At 44.1% G+C, this 21,499-nt stretch overlaps 1 protein-coding gene across 1 annotated transcript in view; it reads left to right on the forward strand.

Moving 5' to 3' along the window:
• Positions 1-21,499, forward strand: part of GNL3 (G protein nucleolar 3) — a 408,410-nt gene that overhangs the window by 206,822 nt on the left and 180,089 nt on the right. The window contains exon 11 of the mRNA XM_044078878.1: positions 4,050-4,192. Within this exon, the coding sequence (XP_043934813.1) occupies positions 4,050-4,192 (143 nt within the window). The remainder of the gene's footprint in view (positions 1-4,049; positions 4,193-21,499) is intronic.

A 21,499-nucleotide genomic window follows, 5' to 3' on the forward strand; every position in this document is an offset into this window, starting at 1 on the left:
TTTGAGCAGATGTGGATAAAGTCTGAGAGATCAAGCAAGTGTATGTAAGCCTTGTGCAGTACGGTTACAGCTTGGTCTATTTATTGATTTATTTATATTTGTTTACAAGGGCAGTGTACTGGTCAGTTTGGTATATTTATTGCTTTATATTTGTTTACAGGGGCAGTGTAGTGATACTGGTATATTTATTGACTTATGTTTATTTACAGGGGCAGTGTACTGATCAGTATGGTATATTTATTGCTTTATTTATATATTGTTTACAGGGACAGTGTACTGATACTGGTATATTTATTGACTTATGTTTATTTACAGGGGCAGTGTACTGATCAGTATGGTATATTTATTGCTTTATATTTGTTTACAGGGGCAGTGTACTGGTATATTTATTGACTTGTGTTGATTTACAGGGGCAGTGTACTGATCTGTATGGTATATTTATTGCTTTATATTTGTTTACAGGGGCAGTGTACTGATCAATATGGTATATTTATTGATTTATATTTGTTTACAGGGGCAGTGTACTGGTATATTTATTGACTTATGTTTATTTACAGGGGCAGTGTACAGATCAGTATGGTATATTTATTGATTTATTTATATTTGTTTACAGGGGTAGTGTACTGATGTACTGATCAGTATTTACAAATTTCAGGCAAAGCCCAGGTGAAGTGCAGAACATTTCACAAACACAAGCTACAGAAATGTTAAGCAACAACAGAGTAATTGAGACTAATTACGTTCTGTGTTTATACATTCTAGTGAACAAGCACACTGCAGTGTATAGTCTGAGTATAATGTACGATTTGCACATTAGTTCTAATGTGGGTCAGTCTTCGGTGAATATTGAGAGAGAAGATACTCGGAAAAGGGATAGATTAGGTCGTGTCTTGTGTTGAAGCAGGAGCATTTGGCTTGGATGAAGTGCTTTTTGAGTTGCATTGTGAATTTGGAATAACTATTGATTGGCTTTAATGTCGATGGGGAAGAGCTTGCCCAAGAGTAGTTGCCTGAGAGGTGAACGCATGTGCAGTGCTGTGGAGTTTGGTTCGAGGGGAAATGAGAGTCGGTGTGACAGAGCATGTGCAGTGCTGTCAGATTTCATTTTAAGGGTAATGAGAGTTGGTGTGACAGAGCATATGCAGTGCTGTAGAGTTTGGTTCGAGGGGTAATGAGAGTTGGTGTGACAGAGCATATGCAGTGCTGTAGTTTGGTTCTAGGGGTAATGAGAGTTGGTGTGACAGAGCATGTACAGTGCTGTGGAGTTTGGTTTGAGGGATAATGGGAGTAGGTGTGACAGAGCATGTGCAGTGCTATGGAGTTTGGTTCGCGGGGTAATGAGAGTTGGTGAGCAGTCATTTCTTGTACTGTTGTCAAACATTCTTAGCTATGCGTGCAGTCTGTTTTTGTTATGACAGAAAAGACTTTCAGTGGCTGTCAGAACTTTTTATTTTGTTTGAGCAAGTTCTGGAAGAAAAAATGATTATTGAACATATAGCATATGTTCGTTCCTAAAGATAACTCGTATTTCCAGAACAAATCAAGGACTGCTACAGAAAGCAGAATTGATAGATGCAGTGTAGACAAAAGGAACTCTTAGTAAGAGAAAGAAAATGACGTGTCGTATAGCCAAAAGGAGCAGTCTTAAATGGAAGGGGACATTTGGCAGTGCTAAATATTTGTTTGTGGCAGTGATAGAAGCAGGATATGGTGTTGGGTCCATTGTTTGCTGTTCTGTTTAAAGCCTGTATCGCAGTAGATTTAAACTGAACTACTGTTTGTCTAATCTGAAGGATCTGAGAGATTCAGTAAGAAATAACGTAAAACTTATGACAGCCAGTAGTCCATTAAATAAGCCCCTCTTTCTTTCACCCATTTTATGTAGTGTTTTGTGCTAATTTATGCTCTTGACAGGAAAAAAGTATGAAAGGTGTAGTTGAACTGCATCTGCTAATAGCTTCAAGTGACCCAAGTGGCATGGATTTAACTTTTTAATCCTTTGCACACTTCAGATGTGCACGGTGAGCGCTGCTCGTAAACATTTGTTGTGGGGGGGGTCACTGTGCAGTACCCCATTTACTCGGGATATTTGGGGGGGGCTTCAAATACAGTATTTATCCACAGGAAAAGAAAAAATCTAAAGTGAATTGGAGACGTGACATAACATGACTATGGAAACTACTGGCTGTAACAGTTTGTTAGGTCTAAACACACACACACACACACATAAACCACGTAACACATTTTTACATTTTGTTGACTTCACAGACTTGATTTACTTTTCTGGTCCTTAACACTGTGTGAAAGGAGGATGGCTAATTATACTGGTTAATGTAATGCAAGTGTGGTGAATGCTAATATGCCTAATACAGCCATTGTAGGCTTCTCCAGCTGTCTGCCTGGAAGAGTTTGTAGGTTCTGTTAGAAGCTGTACAGGTGAAAAACTGAATTGAGCAGTGTGTTAACCTTTTCATTTTCCACATCTGTAAATACATGGGGACTTTGCATATGACTGGCTTCCTAGTCACACCCCTGTCTTGTGTACTCTGCCACTGCAAGACAGCTGTCCAGTATTCATCTTGGTCCATTCCAGTATTTTAGCTCTTACTGTACCAAGGTGATACCTTGCTACCTTGCAGGGGTTTAATTTTTCACAAAAAGCATTTTCCTATTTTACAATGCCTTTCACTCTTGATCCTAAACGGTGAACGGATTTCCACATGTAGTCTGTGGCGGAGCTAGCTCTAAAAAGAGCTGTTTTAGCCCTGTGGGCAGCTGGAGCTGTGAGTGATGCCTGCCCGGAGGGAAAGAATACAATGCCTTTCACTCTTGATCCTAAACGGTGAACAGATTTCCACGTGTGGTGGAGCTAGCTCCAGCTGCCCACAGGGCTAAAACAGCTCTTTTTAGAGCTAGCTCCACCATCGACTACACATGGAAATCTGTTCACCGTTTAGCATCAAGAGTGAAAGGTATAATTGTAAAATTGGTTATTCCTTCCCTCCGGGCAGGCATCCGTCAGGATCGAAAACCCAAGAGATCCACACCTATTTTTGTGGTTTAAGAAACCATTTTCCTTTGAAAAGCGTTATTCGTGTTCTGCACTGCTGCATTTCTGCAATCTGTTTACCTGTAAAAAAAAAAATTATTTCGTCAAGGGTTCCACTGTTGCTACTATATGACATGAGGGTTCCCTTTAACATTAATCCAGGAAGGGGCAGAAGGCAGATTTTGCAGGGTTCAGCTGCTTTGTACCTTTATAGTCATGGAAACAACATAATGTAGCCGGAGGATGGAAAATTGATTTTTCTGAATGCAGTTGTGATATTCTACTTTTTGTTAACAAGGGTGACTCAGTTGTGTTCTAGAGATGTTGTCCCTTCTATGTTTACAGAGACCACTTCACTCATAACTGTAAATTGTGTCTGTTTACTTCTGTAAGAGTATAGCTAGTGCTGCAGTGTGTGGTAGTGTTTCTTTTGACATTATTGGATGTGGATTTTTTCCAAGTGAAGTGATTTTATTTTGTTTCTCGCGTCATGATCATGGGAAAGCAAGATACAGCATTTAAAAAAAAGAGAGAAGTGGCATTTTGTGTTGAATACTTTAAAAAACACAAGGACAGATTGTTAGAAGGAAGAGAAAGATGGTGACGTTTCAGGTTCACTTTGAAAAAACATGCCTTCTCCTTAATTATGATGACAGAATTCTTAGCTGGAATATTATTTTTAAAGATTTATTCATTTCCATACTGGTTTGCTTTGATCGTTGTTGATTTACTTTGATGTGGCCAGTTTTGTAAGTACATCTTTTCTGATTGAGTTATTGTTACATGTGCATGCAAGCCAAAAAAACGGTTTGGAATTAGCAGTTTAAGAATTCCTTGTAGCAGAATAGACCCTTTCCTGATAACTTTTGGATTCACCATCTGTCTCTTCCTGTCTTTCTCCTCTGCTTCCCTGCCAACCACATAGGTGCAACACATTTTTTCCCTCCTGGAAGGTTCATAGTGTGTTTCACTAAGTTTTTTCGCCTCTGCTTTCTTACAGATTATGCTTCGTTATAATGTTCCAAACTTCAGGAATAGTTTAGAATTTTTCACAATGCTGGCTGAAAAGAGAGGTGCTCTGAAAAAAGGAGGCATCCCTGATGCAGAACAAGCAGCAAAGCTGTTGCTTTATGATTGGACTGGGTGAGTATTGCTTATAGTACATAGATTTACTTTTTAGCTTTATTCTTCATTTTTTCCAATAGCAGCCATTACACTTACCATAAATGTAGATGTTCAAGTGTATTCACTGTTGCAGTCATTACATTTGGGTAATCTGCTGGCAGGTTGCCCTCAGTCGGCCTGATTAACAAAGTCTTAGGTCCTGCGTCGGTTGCTGTCCCTTCTTCCATGACGTCAGGTCATCAGGGGTATAAAACATGCAGCCGACGCCATTATATATATATATATATATATATATATATATATATATATATATATTTATACACACACACACACACACACCACACAAAAAAGGCTTTTAAGCATAGTAAAAGAAAGGAGAGGTACATTTATGGCAAGTGTACACAACTGTAGTTTATTTTTCTCTAATTCCCCCTCCGGGGGAAGCACTCAAAGACGCTGTGGTCCACTATTGGCCCACAGGACTTCTATATGCTTTTCCTCCATTCCCTCTTATCCCCAAAGTGATTCAGAAAGCCAGTCGGCTGGGAAGCAAGTTGATCCTCATTGCTCCTTACTGGTCTCGTCAGGTCTGGTTCCCCTTCCTTGAGCCTCTTCTGGACAATCCTTGGATCCTGGACCCAGTTCCAGATCTATTGACCCACATGGGTTCGCTACACCCCACTCTCCACACCCTCAAATTGACAGCTTGGCTGCTTCAGTTCCATCTCTAGTCAGGCTTCATGATGTTTCTTCGTCCGTGTCCCATACTCTCTTATCCTCACATAGACCCTCAACCAGAAGGTTGTATGACAGTAAATGGAAAAGGTTTTCTATTTGGGCACAGAAAATGAACGTGGATCCTTACACCACTCCCATTCCTGTAATTCTGGAATTCCTTTCAGAGCTTTTTCAGCAGGGATCTGCCGCGGCCACCATCAAAGTACAATTGGCCGCAATCTCTCATTTTTATTTAAGGTCTCCAAATGTCAATCTTATGTCTTATAAGCTATGTAAGACTTTCTTGGGAGGAGCCACTTTACTGAGACCACCATTACAAGAACCTGTGGCTTCTTGGGACTTAAATTTTGTGTTGTTCAAATTGATATCCCCTCCCTTTGAACCATCTCATTCATCTTCTTTAAAATATTTGTCTTGGAAGACTGTGTTTTTTAGTAGCTATTACATCAGCCAGGCATGTATCTGAGCTACAAGCCCTCTTTATTAAGCCACCTTATTTTATCTTTCATAAAGGCAGGGTTTCTTTATATACCAATCCTTCGTTTTTTTCCCAAAGTTTGTTCTACTTCAACATTAAATCAGTCCATTGAGCTTCCAGTTTTCTTTCCCAATCATTGTAATGCAGCTGATTATCATTTCCACCAGCTGTATGTTCATAGACAGCTACGTTTATATTTGCAACGGACCAAAGAAGTTCGGAAGTCAGACCAGTTATTCATTTTTTTTTCCGACTCCAGATTGGGCTTGCCAGTCTCTAAGGTGACTGTCTAACTGGATTTCTAGCTGCATAGCTTTCATCTACAGTTCGAAGGGCAGACCTTTACCCAACAGGATCAAGGCTCACTCTACCAGGTCGCGGTCTACCTCTGCAGCCTTTCAAGCCAGGGTACCACTTTATCATATCTGTGCAGCAGCTATGTGGGCTACCCCTCATACCTTTATTACTCATAAGTTGGATTTGGCTTCTAGGGGTAGGGAATCCTTTGGCTCCACGGTGCAAGAGTATTTTCCAATGAGCCACCCAAGAATAAGGCTAGGTACGCTGTCCCATATGTAAAAATGAAGGTGAGATTGGACTACCTAACATAAAGAAGTTACTCACCATAAAGTTCCATGTTGGTAGTCCATCTCACCTTTCATTTTTACCAACCCGCCCTCCTGCCCCCATCCTGGAAGATCTAGAAGTAGTACTTTAATTTCTTGGTTGGTGACCCTATTTAGTATTGGTTTGTTGGTCAGGGTTTTTTTTGTTTGTTTGTTTTTTTCCCCCCTGCTTCTAGTGAGCAGCAAACAAGATTTGGGGATTGCACTGGTGCACCATTGGATACCTGCTTAGCCACGAGCCAACCAGAAGTCTTCAAGCTTGAAAATCGGCCGAGTCTGAGCCGAGGATTGTCTCTGAATCCATATGTAAAAATGAAGGGTGAGATGGACTACCAACATGGAACATTATTCTTTTTTAATCTGTCCGAATAAATGAATCTTACTTGTTTTATTGTAGTGGTTAGTGTCCGAAAATGAAAATTTCGGAGATTTTTTTTGTTGTTGTTGTTAAATCAGAACAAACATCTTAATATGGTTAGTTTAGGGTTTGTTTGGCTAAAAAAATGTCAGATATATTTGTAAACCTAACTGCAAAAAAAAAAAAAAAAGGTTGTGTAAGCCTACTGATGCTCAACGTTACAGTGCTGTTTCTGAAATGTTAATTTGTGTAGCAAATCCCTCAGTAAAAATGCCCAACTTCATCCTACAGAATGCTCGGTTGATTGCAGATGTAAAAAAAAACAAATGCACAACCTTGTGCCACTGCATGCAAGTCTAAATTTGTGTGGGTGATTTTAAGCATGTATCCTATGACAGAATGTACCTAGTCCAGAGAAATATTCTGATATTGCTCGTGTTTCACTGTTGCAGTCATCAACTGTGGGTTATCCCTCCTGTGGTAGCCCTTGGCCGGCCCAAATACCAGTCAGTGTTTTTCTGCGTTGGCTGCTGTCGCTTGTTAACTGTCAGGTCATCAGTGCTATAAAGCAAGGAAGCCGACACCATTACATCAGTCTTTCTTGCAGTGGAGCCCGTAGCAGAAGCAGTTAGCAATTGTGCTGGTTGGTCACTACCAGAGCTCAAATTACGTCTGAAAACGTCTAAAACTAAGTACCCCGTTGGGGATCCTTTTTTTTCTTGCATTAACCGATGTCCGAAAAAGTTAACAATTGTCTCGCCTGTGGAAAGCAGAGCCACACTGAGACTTCATTCATACAGCGTCACTTTTTTTTAGGCCCAGACCACAATGTCCCCCGTTGCCGGTTCTGTGCCCCCTGTAACACGAGTGCCATTCGTCGTAGAGCTCTTATTGTAGACAGGTATTTTCGTCTTCTGTCTTGCATTCTGAAATGGCGTCAGTCAGCCAACAATCCATAGACATTTCGAAAAAAATGTGAGATAAAGGTAGAGACAGACCACACAAGGCTAAGCCTTCTGATGGTGCTACCACTAAGCAGGTCAGTTCTCCAGAATTCGTTGAGGTGCTTTCACCGTGTCTGATGCTCGATAAGATATCTACGCAGGCCTCTGCCAAGACCTTTTCGGAGTCCGGTATGCCGCAGAAGTCTCTTCGTTTTCTGAGCCGTTGGTTGTCTCTGCCTCCGTCGCGGATGCGGACCCAACCCAGGCACCGGCTTCTGAGGTGGCCTTTCGCACTACCAATTCTAGGCAAAAACTGGTGTCTTCTCATCAGACTACCATTACTCTTAGACCAGTGGATACTCTTAGGCCTAGAAGCCAGGCCACTCCTAGAAAGTCTACTTCTAGCCACCATCTTACTCTTGCTCCACCACCCCAAGCCCAAACTCTTAAGATGGCGGAGGATCTTATCTCCCTTATCAGGGGTAGTCAGGCCACAACTTCTAAAAGGAAAATACACACTTCTTCTGAACTAATGACAGAGCAAGATTCTGAGGAATCTGATTATTCAGATTTTGAAGAGGAGCAACAACCTCTGACTGCTTATGAGGATCCAGATGCAGAGGAATCCATTCCTTCTGCCTCCCCACCAGAAGACCTTTCCTTTTGGGAAACCCTTCACACCCGGAAATCACAGATGCACAGGTGAAAACAGCCCTTTAAAAAGCCAAAACCACAGCGTCAATGGGGCCAGATTGTGTCCCAGGCTGCTTCTTGCACGAACTACAGAATGAACTAACCCCCCCCACCTAAACACACTGTTCAACCTCAGCCTCTCCACAGGCTGCATGCCCATAGAATGGCAGACAGCAACGGTTATTCTGCTCCACAAAGGGGCCACAACTGACCTTGGTAACCATCACCCCATAAGCTTGACTAGCCTGGTCTGCAAGGCTATGGAGAGCATCATCATGGAACTCGTTAACAAAGATATTGGGAACCTCCAAACACTTGACCTTACCCAGTTTGGCTTTAAGGGCAGATCATGCCTACTAAACCTGGTTGACTTCTTCGAGACAGTCACCAAGGTCATAGATGAGGGGAAGGTAGTTCACACAGCCTACCTTGACCTCGCCAAGGCTTTTGACACCATTCCCCACGCAGGAATTGTAGAAAAACTCACCAGCCTGAACATAAACCCCTACATCACGAGATGGGTTGCCAACTGGCTTAGACAGAACTCGCACGGTAAGAATAGCTGGCTCCAGGTCAGACTCTAAACCAGTCACAAGTGGTACCCCACAAGGCTCGGTCCTGGGACCCCTGCTGTTCGGCATATACTTCTCAGATGTACAGGCAAACACAGGAGGACTATGGCTAACCAAGTTTGCTGATGACTGCAAACTGGAAGCTTTAATTGACTCTCCGGCTAACATGGACATTCTCCAAAAAGGTCTTACTGAGACGGACACCTGGTGTCAAAGTCATGGTCTCAATCTAAATGCCAAAAAATGCATAGTCCTCCCATTTGGGAAAAACAAAACACCCGCGAATTACCACATAGGTGGCAGCCCCCTTAATACAGAAGAGGTAGTAAGAGATCTGGGGACCCAGGTAGGTGGTAATCTCTCCTTTGACAATCATATTGCCAAAGTAGTTGGGAAATCCTTCTATGTAGCCCATTTAATTACTAAAGGGTTCGCATCTAGAAATAGAGGATGTTCTTCGTGTTTCACTGTTGCAGTCATTACATTTGGGTAATCTGCTGGCAATTTGCCCTCAGTCGGCCTGATTAACAAAGTCTTGGGTCTTGCATCAGTTGTTGTTCCTTCTTCCATGACGTCAGGGGTATAAAACATGCATCCGACACCATTACATCAGTCTTTCTTGCCAACTGCTTCTGCTTCGGGCACCGCACGGCAAGTGCCGGTTGGCTGACTCCTGAAATTTTTGTTTTCAAGTTTCAGATCTGAAGTCTTCAACTTAAAGCTAAGTACCCCATTGGGGAAACTTTTTCTTGCTTCTTACCAATGTCAGTAAAAGTTAATACTTGCATTACTTGTGGAAAGCAAATACCTCACAAAGATTTTCATTCGTACTGTATTCCTTGTCTAGGCCCTCACCACGACGTACGTTGCTGTCTGTTTTGTGCTTTATTTAATCAGTGCACTATCCATCGTCAGGACATTTTTGCCTCTAAATATTTCGGTTCACGGTTAAATTATCCAGAAATGTCATCGGTTAGCCATCTGACTACCGGGATTCCAAAAAAAATGCAAAGACAGAGACAGGCCGCCAAGCTCCAAAACTGCCGATGACTCTTCTAAGCCGTTCGCCGGTACTCAGTGAGGTGCTTTCGCAGCCCCTGATACCCACTACTTCTGATTCGCAGGCCTCCACTGAGACCCATTCGGAGTCCGGTATGCCATGAGAGGCTTCACCTATGGAATTCGCGGATGTCTCTACCTTGGATGGGTCCGGAGCCGCTGTGCAGGCACCAGCTTCTGAGGGTGTATTCAGGCCTACAGACTTGCATATTAAATTGACTCCACCTTCATTACTAAGGCCTAAATCTCGATCGATGTCTAATTACTCTAATCAGGGGTAGTCAACCCCCCCCCCCCCAGGCCTAGGGCTGAGCTGATTATCATTCTTCTGATCAGGTTTCTGTTTCTTCTGACTCTTCTAATGACCTGGATTTCTCCATACCTACTTATGAGGATTCTGATGCAGAGGATTCCATTCTCTCTGCTTCCCCTCCTGAGGATTTTTCTTTTGGGGAAACTTTACATACCTTAAGGGAGCATTTCCACTGGGAAAGTCAAGAATTTTCTGATTCAAAAAAGAGGCTTAGGGATTTCTTTCTTCTACCTCAGCATAGGCCTTGGCTGTACCTACTGTACTAGACATTGTTGTTGATGTCTTTTCGGAATCCATTATGGCCCACGATTCCCTGCCTCCGGCTTCTAGTAAACCTGACAGATTCCACAGGGTTCTGGAGTCCCACAAGTTAATTTTCAAAAATCCTGTTGCAGATCCAGAAACCATTTCTCAGGGGCCCAAAGGCATTAAGGCTTCTACTTCTAAAGATCCTACCCCTTCTGATAGAGACTCCAGGGCGCTGGATAGATAGGGTAAGAAGGTTTATACTTCTGCAACCTTGGCATTCAGGGCTTTAAACTGCCAATTTCATATATTAAAATATCAACAGCATATTCTTGGACTGCTTAAACAGAAAATGATGTTGATTCCTGACTGTGTGAAAAATAAAGATTTACAGGATTTATTGCATTCTGCTGAACAAGTTGGAAAACATTCTTTGCAATGTGGTTTTGATTCTTTAGAGGCCTCCTGCAGGGCCGATGTTACTGGGTCTGTGCTTAAAAGGCATGCTTGGCTTAAGGAGCAATCTGTGTCTGATCATGTTAAAGCAAAATTCTTGGATGCTCCTTTAAATCAGGACCGTCTGGCAATAAGGCTAAAGAAGTTCTAAAAAAGATGGAAGATAAAGCTATATCTATGCAAACTGTTAGATTTCTTAAAAGTGCAACCTCCAAGATTTAGTAGGCATTGGCCTACTAAGAATTGGTCTTTTCCAGCTCCTTCCAGATCCTCTCAAGCCAAACCCAGACACACCAAAAGCACAAGGTTTCAGTCCCAGGGGACTCTCAGAACTAAGCAATGGGGGGCCTCCACTTCCAAATCTGGAAATGCCCCCTATGGTAAACAGTCTCAATGACTTCCTTTTAAAATTACCAAGCACTTACTTTTTAGCTGCCTCTTTGGGGGGAAAGATTGCTCTTCATGCAAAGAACTGGGAACTCATAACCCAGGACAAATGGGTTTTAAATATAGTGTCCTAGGGATACAGATTTCATTTCCACACGTTGCCAACACCGAACGGGTGGCTAGACCTGCCCCCAAATCAGTGGGCACATGCTCAAAAACAAGTACTTTCCCTCTTACACATGGGGGCTATTCAACCAGTACCAGAGGAAAAGGGACAATGTTTCTATTCCAGGCTTTTTCTGGTGCCCAGAAAAGACAAATCATGGAGTCCAGTTCTGGACCTGTCTACTCTAAACAACTTTCTGGGCATTCCAAAATTCAAGATGCTGACTCTTCACCCGTTACTTCATATGCTAGGCAAAGATGCCTGGTTGGCAACTCTGGGATGTGCAGGTATGCTTCTTTTAAATCTAATCGGGGAATCTTGCAGAAGATACCTACACTTCAAAGCAGGCTACTTGCATTATTAGTTCTCTGCACTGCCCTTTGGCTTGTCTACTGCGCCCAGGGTATTCAGAGTGCCTGGCTCAAGTTATTGCGTTTTGCAGGCAAAGAAATATTCAAATATATCCATACATTGGACGATTGTCTAATTCAGGCAGAAAACCAGGGCATACCTCTAAATCATTTGACATTTGTAAAAGGGGATGTTAAGTTGTCTATCTCGCCTTCAATCTTGCTGGATGGGTTCGGAGCCGACCTCGGCTCCGACTCGGCCACTCTAAAAGCTCGAGAGTTGGTTCCACCGGCTCGAGGCTCCCCTTATATCCCACAATGCTAGGCGAGAGTTACCTCAGATCTCGTTTGCCGCTACAGCTTCGAGGTTGGTTGCTTCTACCGGTTCCTGGTGAGTGTTAGCTTTTTATACTAAAAAGTTATTCTTTTTTCCCCTTTTAACCTTAATTCTTCACAAATTAGTGTAGGATATAGTTTTTTATCCCTGACCCTATATTTCCCCGTTTTCTTATTAAAAGAACCACTGGTTCTTCCCTTGGGCCTTTGGCCTTCCCTTCCTAGGGTGTGTTTGTGTGGTTACTTTAACCTTTTTGTGCTTAATTTCTAGTATTTTTACTAAAATTGTTAATTATTTTTAGTATTAATAATTTTTCTGACAGGGTATAACTGTGAGTTTGGTGTGTGTTAGTGTATACCTGTCAGTTAGGATAATGTCAAAGGAAGCAAAGGTCTCTGGATTCAAGAAGTGTGATGCGTGCTGTCAGAAAATGTCTCTGACAGACGCTCACACTTCTTGTGTCTATTGTCTAGGGCCTTTGCACCTGCAGGACTCCTGTGCTGTGTGCCATGGCTTCAGCCCCAGGGTCCTGCAGGAGAGAAAGAACAAGTTAATTTTGAGAGGCTTGTTAAAACCAGAGGATTCCCTGTCAGTTTCAACAGGGAAGCCCTCTAAGGCATCGAGGTCTTCGGCTCCGGCTTCTGAGCCGAGACCTCAGGTTGTTCAACCTTTGCCTTTATCGGCTCGGCTGGAGCCGATAAGACTCAGTCCACAGTTTCTGTGGCTTCTCGGCTCGCCGGGCCGAGGTTATCGAGGTACCTGTGTCGGCTCCGACAAGATCTTCGAGCCGACAACCAGAAAGAGGTCTAGGTCACCTTCTCTTGGCTCCGTTCATTCGGCTCCAGGATCTCCCCTGCTGTCTGAACGGAGCCAAAGGTCTCATTCCTCTAGGTCATCGAGGCTTTCCGATCATGACCTTCAGAGGGTGGTGAGTCGACTACTTAAGTCCGAGGCACTAGCCCAGATGCTTCAGAGCCCGACTCATCAGTCGGTGCCTGCCCCGTCCATCAACTCTTTCCTCCTTCGACTCTTTTGAGTTCGAGCCGGTCGTGTCGGAACCGAGACTGTGGTCACTTCGGAGCCGAGACAATTGTCTTCGGCTCCGTCGCCGGCTCCGTTTTCTTCCGTGGAGGAATCTCGGCGCCGGACTTCCCTCGTCGGCTCGAGGGGTGAGTGGCATCGGACCCTTGTCCGACCCCTCTCCCTCTCGGTGCTTGGCGCTGGTGAGTTCGGCTCCGACATCGCCTCGAGCCATCACTGTCGGTGCCGAGGGGGTCATTAGCTCCTCGGAGCGGGACCTCTGGCTCTGCCTGACAGGGGTGCTTTCGAGGTCATGCGGAGTGTGTTAGAGCCTGGCTCTACTCCACAGTCGGCTCCAGCCCCTCCCTCTATGCTGCCTCAGGGTAAGTCGACTCACTCCCTCATCCCGGACCGCAGAGAGCCAGCTCCTCAGGAGCCCCTTTGGGATTTCTTCCTCTTCGAGGCCTCTCCTGATTTGGCAGAAGAGCCCCCTCGGAAGAGGAAGTGCAAGAGGAAGCACATTGACTCACCTGAGTCTATCACGTCGGACACAGATCTGGATGATTCTGAGGGTTCCCCCCGTTCCCCTTCTGAAGATGTCTCATTTGCAGACATTCTGGAGATCCTTAAGCAGAGGGGAAATTGGCCAGCCCTCAACCCTTCGGAGGACGAATCTGTGTATCTTGAGGCATTTGGCTCTCGTCCTTCCACCTCCTGGGTGTCCCCCGCCTTCGACCCCCTCATGCAGGTGGTTGCTAAGAAGGCATGGACGGCTCCTGATTCAGTGGACCCCACTCCCAGGAGACCCTCTAAATTCATCACAGCTCCATCAGACAAGCAATTTTTATCAAAAGGAGTTTCTGTGGATGCTATGGTGGTAGTTGCCGCCACAAAGAAGGAACTGGCTGATCCTTCAGTGCCTGTCCATCCACCTAACAAGGAATCTAGGTCCATGGATAGGTACGGGAAGCGGATGTTCTCCTCAGCGACTTTTACCATGCGTTGCTGAATTACCTGTGCCATTTCACTAGACATCAAAGGGACTTAGTCAAGGAAGCGAGAAAAATGTTGAAGGATTCTCCAGCTGCGGGTTTCAAGAGAAAATGAACACGCAGCTGGCTATCCTTAATTCCATTTCCAACTCCTCCATGCCTCCTCTCTTATGCGGCCGATGGAGCGAGCAGAGCCGCAGGAACAGGGGTAGCCTTACGTAGGCACGCCTGGATGCGGCTATGCAACTTTGGAACCTTTCAAGACGCCTTTCACGAACTCCCCTTTGATGGATCATCTCTTTTTGGTCCTCAAGTGAAAGAAACCCTGACTAGGTGCGAGACTGATGGCAAGACCCTTTCTGCCGCCGGAGTCCGTTTTCGACTCCTTCTAGGCCTTACCCCAAAGGCCAGAAGGGTGGAAAGATGTGGTTCCGTAAACAATCTCAAGGGACTTCGCCTGACGCAGAGTTGTTTTCCTACCAGAGGCAGAGGTGGGAATAACAATGGTAGACGCCGCCCTAGGGGCAGGGGGGGTCCGCAGAACCAGGGCAATCGGGAAGCCTTTCCTGACAAGCCCTTTCAGCATCCCTGAGGTGTTGCCCGACTGCCCATCTTCGGAGGCAGTCGGGGGAGATTGTCACTGTACCCAGAAGCCTGGCTATCCCTGACTCAAGACAAATGGGTACAGTCCATCATTTCGAAGGTTATTCTATCCCCTTTCTTCGTTTTCCAAATCAGTCAAAAATCCCTTCCAGATGTTCCACCGCTCAAAGGGATATAGCAGCTTTGGAAATTTCAAAACTGCTTGCAAAAAGAGCTATTCAGCCAGTGTCAGCAGACCAACAAGGATCCGGAATCTACTCAAGGTTCTTTTTAGTTCCAAAGAAAACAGGGGACTGGAGACCAATTTTGGATCTCAGTATCTTGAACAGATCAGTCAAGAAAACAAGATTTCGGATGGTCACGCTGCAATCCATTCTTCCCCTATTGGGAAAAGGAAACTGGATGTGCTCTATAGACCTTCAGGACGCGTACTATCACATAAAAATGAACAGACGCTCCAGAAGATTCCTCCGCTTCAGGCTGGGAACCAGTCATTTTCAATTCAGGGCCCTGCCCTTTGGTCTCACCACTGCCCCGGTGTTTACCAAATGCATGGCAGTGGTAGCTTCTCACCTGAGACGACAAGGATTCCAGGTGTTTCCATATTTGGACGACTGGCTTCTCACAGCTCCCACCAAGCATCTCCTTCTAATGGCCAGAGATTATACTTTTCGCGTTTGTCAAAAACTGGGTATTTCAATAAATTGCGAAAAGTCTGTTTTGTCGCCTTGTACTATTACCTACATAGGCGCAAATTTAGATACTATAAACATGTCTGCAACACTAACGAACCAAAGGATATCAGACATTCAAAAATTGGTGTCACTTCTTCTCAACAACAACAGAGCCAAAGCCAGGTTAGTTCTAAAGGTGTTGGGAATCATGGCAGCGGCCATACCTCTCCTCCCATTGGCCAGATACCACATGCGGATCCTTCAGTGGATGCTCTTTTCTCAATGGTCATACCAGGAACTTCCAATGTCTCACACCATTATGATCACATAGCGTGCAAAAAGCATCTCATGTGGTGGATGTCTTCCCCCCAGCTCCTGTTGGGGAGACCATTTGTTCCACCTCCTCCGGTTGCTACTCTGACAACGGATGCCTCCCTGATCGGGTGGGGGGGGCATTATCAGGGCAGGACAGTCCAGGGCACATGGCAACCAAACGAATGCCACTTGCACATAAATGTTCTGGAGATGAGAGCAGTGCTTTTAGCGTTGCAAGCCCTTCAAGACTCTCTTCCCTTGGGAACGATTGCAATCCAGACAGACAATATGTCTGTAGTGTGGTACATCAACAAACAAGGCGGAACCAGATCATACCCCCTGTGTCGAGAAGCACTCAGACTGTGGCAATGGGCGATTTCTTCTCAGCGTTTTCTGATAGCAACGCACATCCCCGGGAAGTCCAATCACATTGCGGACAAGTTGAGCAGAGCTATTCTCATGCCTCACGAGTGGTCTCTGAAAGACTCTGTAGTGAGAGAGATATTTCTCAAGTGGGGTCAGCCTTGCTGCGATCTTTTTGCTACTCCCCAAAACAGCAAGTGCAGAGAATACTTCACTCTATTCCCTTTACCAGGCCAACCCAGCAGGGACGCGCTAGTCCAAGTTTGGCCCCTGGGACTTCTGTATGCATTTCCCCCTTTCCCACTGATCTCTCAAGTAATACAGAAAGCTATCGCTCAGAAGGCCTCATTGATCCTCATTGCTCCTTACTGGCCTCGACAAGTCTGGTTCCCCTTTCTACATCGATTTCTTTTGGAGCGACCGTGGAATCTGGACCTAGTTCCAGATCTTTTGATCCATCAGTCGGGTCAGTTTCATCGCTCCCTCCCCTCTCTGAACCTCACTGCTTGGTTCCTCCAGTTCCAACCGTAGCCAGGCTTCCTCAGTTATCTCACTCTGTTAGAGATATATTGATAGCTTCCCATAAATCTTCCACTCGAAAGATTTATTTGAGTAAGTGGAAACGCTTCTCATATTGGGCACAAGGAAGGGACATAGATCCTTTCACCGCTTCCATCCAACTAGTCCTTGATTTTCTAGCTGAACTCTTCCATGCAGGTTCATCTCCATCTACTCTTAAGGTTCAATTGGCAGCCATTTCTAATTTCCATGTGGGTATTTCTGAATCTGCCCTAATGTCCCACAAACTCTGCAAAGCCTTTTTGAAAGGAGTTTTTCTTCTCAGACCTCCTATAAGAAATCCTCCTTCTCCTTGGGACCTAAATTTAGTTCTTGCTTCTTTGATTCTTTCCCCTTTCGAACCTGCAGCTTCATGTTCCTTAAAGTTATTATCATGGAAAACTCTCTTTCTGGTGGCTATCACATCAGCTAGAAGAATTTCAGAACTTCAAGCACTCAGTTGTCGTTCTCCTTATCTTGTGTTCCATAAGGACAGAGTTTCCTTACGAACTAACCCGTCCTTTTGCCTAAGGTGGTTTCAACATCAAATCTAAACCAATGCATTGACCTCCCTGTCTTTTTCCCAGAGTATTCAAATAGGTCTGAACAAAAATTACACTGCCTGGATGTTCATCGTCAATTAAGGTACTACTTGGACAGGACGAAACTATTCAGAAAATCTGATCAGCTGTTTGTCTCCTATGCGGAAAGCAGAAAGGGACTTCCAGTTTCAAAGGTATCATTATCCAGATGGCTAACATCTCTGATTACCCTTGTTTATGAGATTAGACACCAAAACTGCCTAATAAACCTAAAGCCCATTCCACCAGAGCTTTGGCTACTTCTCTAGCCTTCCAAGACAGACTGCCTATTGACACCATTTGTGCAGCGGCTACTTGGGCTACTCCTCACACTTTTATTTCCCATTATAAGTTGGATTTAGCTTCTAGGCATAGAGCTAATTTTGGTTCCACTGTTCTCAGGAGTCTGTTCCGTTAGGCCACCCGGGACAAGGTGCTAGGACAGCGTCCCATCCAGCAAGAATGAAGGCGAGATAGACAACTTAACATATAGAAGTTATGTTCTTACCATAACGTTCCATGTTAGTTGTCTTCTTCTCGCCTTCTTCTGGCCCCACCCTCCTTCCCCTGGCCTGGACAGACCTAGAGGAGTTGTGATCGTGACCTCTCTTTCTACCACCTCTTTCTTAGTCATATGCTATTATGCATATTTCTTGTTTCAGGATATAGGTCACCCCTTTTCTTCCTGCTGTTAGAGGTGGATTCTGTTTCACAGTTATAATGTTATTGATATAAGCTGGGTTAGCTTACAAACGAGATCTGAGGTAACTCTCGCCTAGCATTGTGGGATATAAGGGGAGCCTCGAGCCGGTGGAACCAACTCTCGAGCTTTTAGAGTGGCAGTCGGGCCGAGGTCGGCTCCGAACCCATCCAGCAAGAAGAAGGCGAGAAGAAGACAACTAACATGGAACGTTATGGTAAGAACATAACTTCTATTTCTAACTTGTCTGGGGTACACCATAAACGAAAAGAACTCACAACTGGTACCCTCCCAACAGATTACATTCCTGGATGCAAGCTTGAATACAACTGCCCAGGTGGCTTTCCTCACGCCAGAGAAGCAAATTCATTTGGTAACTCACTTCAAACAAGTGGCCACAAAAACCCTGCTATCTGGAAGACAAATACTGCAAGCCTTGGTTCATGGCATTCTGCATTCTTCTAATTCCATATGCCAGACTGCATATGAGGAAACTACAGTGGTACTTAAAAAGTCTATGGCGTCAACATGGTCACAGCCTGGAAACAATGATTCCTATCATACCTTGCATATGCCTGGAATTCCTATGGTGGGCAGAGGCCTGCCACCAAAACAAGGGACTGCTATTCACACTACCCCCTGCCCCCCAAACCCTAACTACAGATGCATCTGACTATGCATGGGGGGGCTCACCTGGCAGGGAAGTGCATTCAGGGCAAATGGAACCCAAATCAAATGCACCTACATATCAATCAAAAAGAAATGTTAGTTGTACAGAATGCTCTGACAGCCTTCAAGGACTACATTCTTCCAGGACAACTAATGGTAAAGACGGACAGCACCATGGTTATGTGGTACATAAACAAGCAGGGGGGGTACACATTCTTACCCCCTCTGCAGACTAACCATGACATTGTGGAACACAGCCTTGAGCTACCAAGTGCATCTACAAGCTCAATTCCTGCCAGGAAAATTTAATACACTGGCAGATGGACTAAGCAGAAATCTCATGGACCCACACGAGTGGAAAATGGAACCACGGATTTTCAACATGTTGACAAGCAAATGGGGGAGCCCAGGCATAGATCTATTTGCCTCCCCCCAGAACTACCAGTTGGACAGGTTTTGCACAAGGACTCCCCACAAAGAAGCCTGGAAAGGGGATGCTCTGTCCTTCATCTGGAAAAACTATCAGTCTGCGCCTTTCCCCCTCTGTCTCTACTCTCCAAAGTTCTGCTAAAAGTCAAACAGGACAAACCAAGAATGATTTTGATTGCTCCAGACTGGCCACGCCAACACTGGTACCCACTCCTGCGCAGTGTCACAAATATCTCCATGGCACCTGCCTCAGACCCCTTCTGTTGTTCTGACATTCTGAATGTTATTCATTCTGACTTGAGAAAGCCTGAAATGGTCCAGGCGAAAGCGCTTGTCTCTATTGTGCTTTTTTATTGTGCTAAAGGAATCGTTTTGGAATTAAACCTGTTTTCTACTATCTTACTTCTGCAGTTGAATCATTGTCTCCACGGGTGCTCTTGGATCTGGTTATTTGTTGCTCTTCAGTTTTACGTGAGTTCCTTGTTCCCGTTTGGTACCATGACCACCGGCGTAGAGGCGTTCAACCCTGCAGTGACACCCTGCTTGTTACAGGATACAGAATCTAACCTCCCTGTAACACGAGCGGAATTCAACCAAGTGCTCAGTATGTTAACCGAGCTCAAGGGTCTGCTCAAACACCAGCATAATGATGTCCTAGGAACATCATCCTCTATTTCTACAGTTACAACTATTCCACCGACTCAGCGGACTGCCGAAGTAGAAGCAGACTGTGTCAGGATATTATCTGAAGCTTCCAATGAGAATCACGCGCCCCAGGAAAGCACAAGGCCCTCTAATAACCGTAATAATCCTGGAGCTCGTTCTAAAAGAACCAAGGACAAAACAAAAGAGTTTGACTTTACCAACTGGGCGAATCAGCCCTTCAACTTTAACAAAGGTACTTTTAACCATGTTAATTCTGTGGCTATTGACACAGACTTTGCCGCATTTAAGAGTAAACTATATGCACTGAAAAGCAACCAATGTGAGATTGATTACTTAACAGAATGTGTCAGGATTAAGCGTATCCCAAAGGGGCTACGCTTTTTCAAATTTCCGAATTTTGTTAAGCAAGGCACTGCACAGTATAAACAATTATGTAGTATTTTTGACCGAGCAGGTCTGGAAGTCATGAAAGTTATGATTGAGGAATACGAAATGAAGGCTAGGGCATTTACAGAGGAATTAAATAATTTGCATAACACTGTCATCTCAGACACTGACTTTGGAATGGTCAAACATGACTATGACAAAGTCTTTGATGAAGTTGACCAGTTCTGCTCTAAAATCATTACTAGAAAGATTAAAAAACTTGAAAGGGACATGCACGAGTATAGGGAGGAGATAGCATATCCCTGTCATAACAAATCAACAAATAATGTTAGATATAACAGTATTATTGATAATGGAACAGACGAAGTTTTCCAGCGTAATTACAATGAGGCTCCACGTAGGAGCAAACGCTTGGCTGAGAAAGACAGAAGAGAACGGAACCAGGATTTTCACTATCCCCCGGGGAGAACCGGGGGGTGGGGGTACAAACCACAGAGATCAGGACCCAGGTGGAACAACAAATAAGTGTTGAGATTTACACTGATAATGTACCTGACCCTATTACACCACCTGTTCCCCCCACTATGGTTAACTATAATGCTAACAATGATTGTATTCAAGTATTAGATGAAGTCAATTGTAAGGTGTTCAAAATGAATAATTTCAGCATTTATAATTACACTGAAGTTTCAATAGATGAAACAGCTTTTAGAAGTTTTACTAAAGGCTTCCAATTTGTACCTTCTAACAGAGTCAACTTAGCAAGTCTACTGGTGGACCTTAAATTGTTCACCAGAGCATTAAATTTGAAACATTTTTTCAAAAATGCAACATATATTACCAACGGGCTTAACAGAAAAAGTACGTTTAACCCCCCTATGGTACAACCCTTGAAACTGTATGAGGAATTAGTTGAACATGAGCTACGTGACAAGTTCCTTTATTCCACGAATACACAACAATCTAACATAACTAAACAGGAACTTGAATACATTTCTATGTTATCCAGTGAACATGTCAGGGTAATGAAGCCAGATAAGGGTGGGGGTGTCGTACTTATGTACGACCACACCTATGAGGAAAGTATACACAATATGTTACATGATGACCAACAGTATTGCTTGATATCTCGTAATGAGTACAATATAGCCCTAGCTAAGATAAAATACACACTGTCGACCATCTTTTACAAGGAGCTATCAACGAGCAGCTCTACAACTTTTTATTAGTTAACAAACCTAGGGTTCCTATTATTTTTGGAATCCCCAAAACCCACAAAGGCACTAATCCTTTGTCATTTAGACCAATCGTTTCTGGTGCGGGTGGGGTAACGGAACCCATAGCGAAATTTATTGACTTCATTACTAAACAACACACCTCGGCCATGACCCATGTGGTCAAAGATTCTTGGGAGTTTCTCAGACATTTTCCAAAAGAAAAATGCCTTACTTCCTCATTAATGATTACTGTGGACATCAAGGAGCTATTTCCTAGTATCCCTCACACTATAGGTGTTGAATGGTTTACTGATTTTCTTAAACATGAAACTAGGCTCAGCAGCAATCTTATTAATCTCACCTCTGAAATGTTAAACATTGTTCTTAACAACAGTTGTGTGTTTTTCAATGGGGAAGTGTTCAAGCAA

This window comes from Protopterus annectens, chromosome 7.part1 (genome assembly GCF_019279795.1).
Source record: "Protopterus annectens isolate FY-2018-M chromosome 7.part1, PAN1.0, whole genome shotgun sequence".
In the NCBI taxonomy this organism is placed as follows: domain Eukaryota; kingdom Metazoa; phylum Chordata; order Ceratodontiformes; family Protopteridae; genus Protopterus; species Protopterus annectens.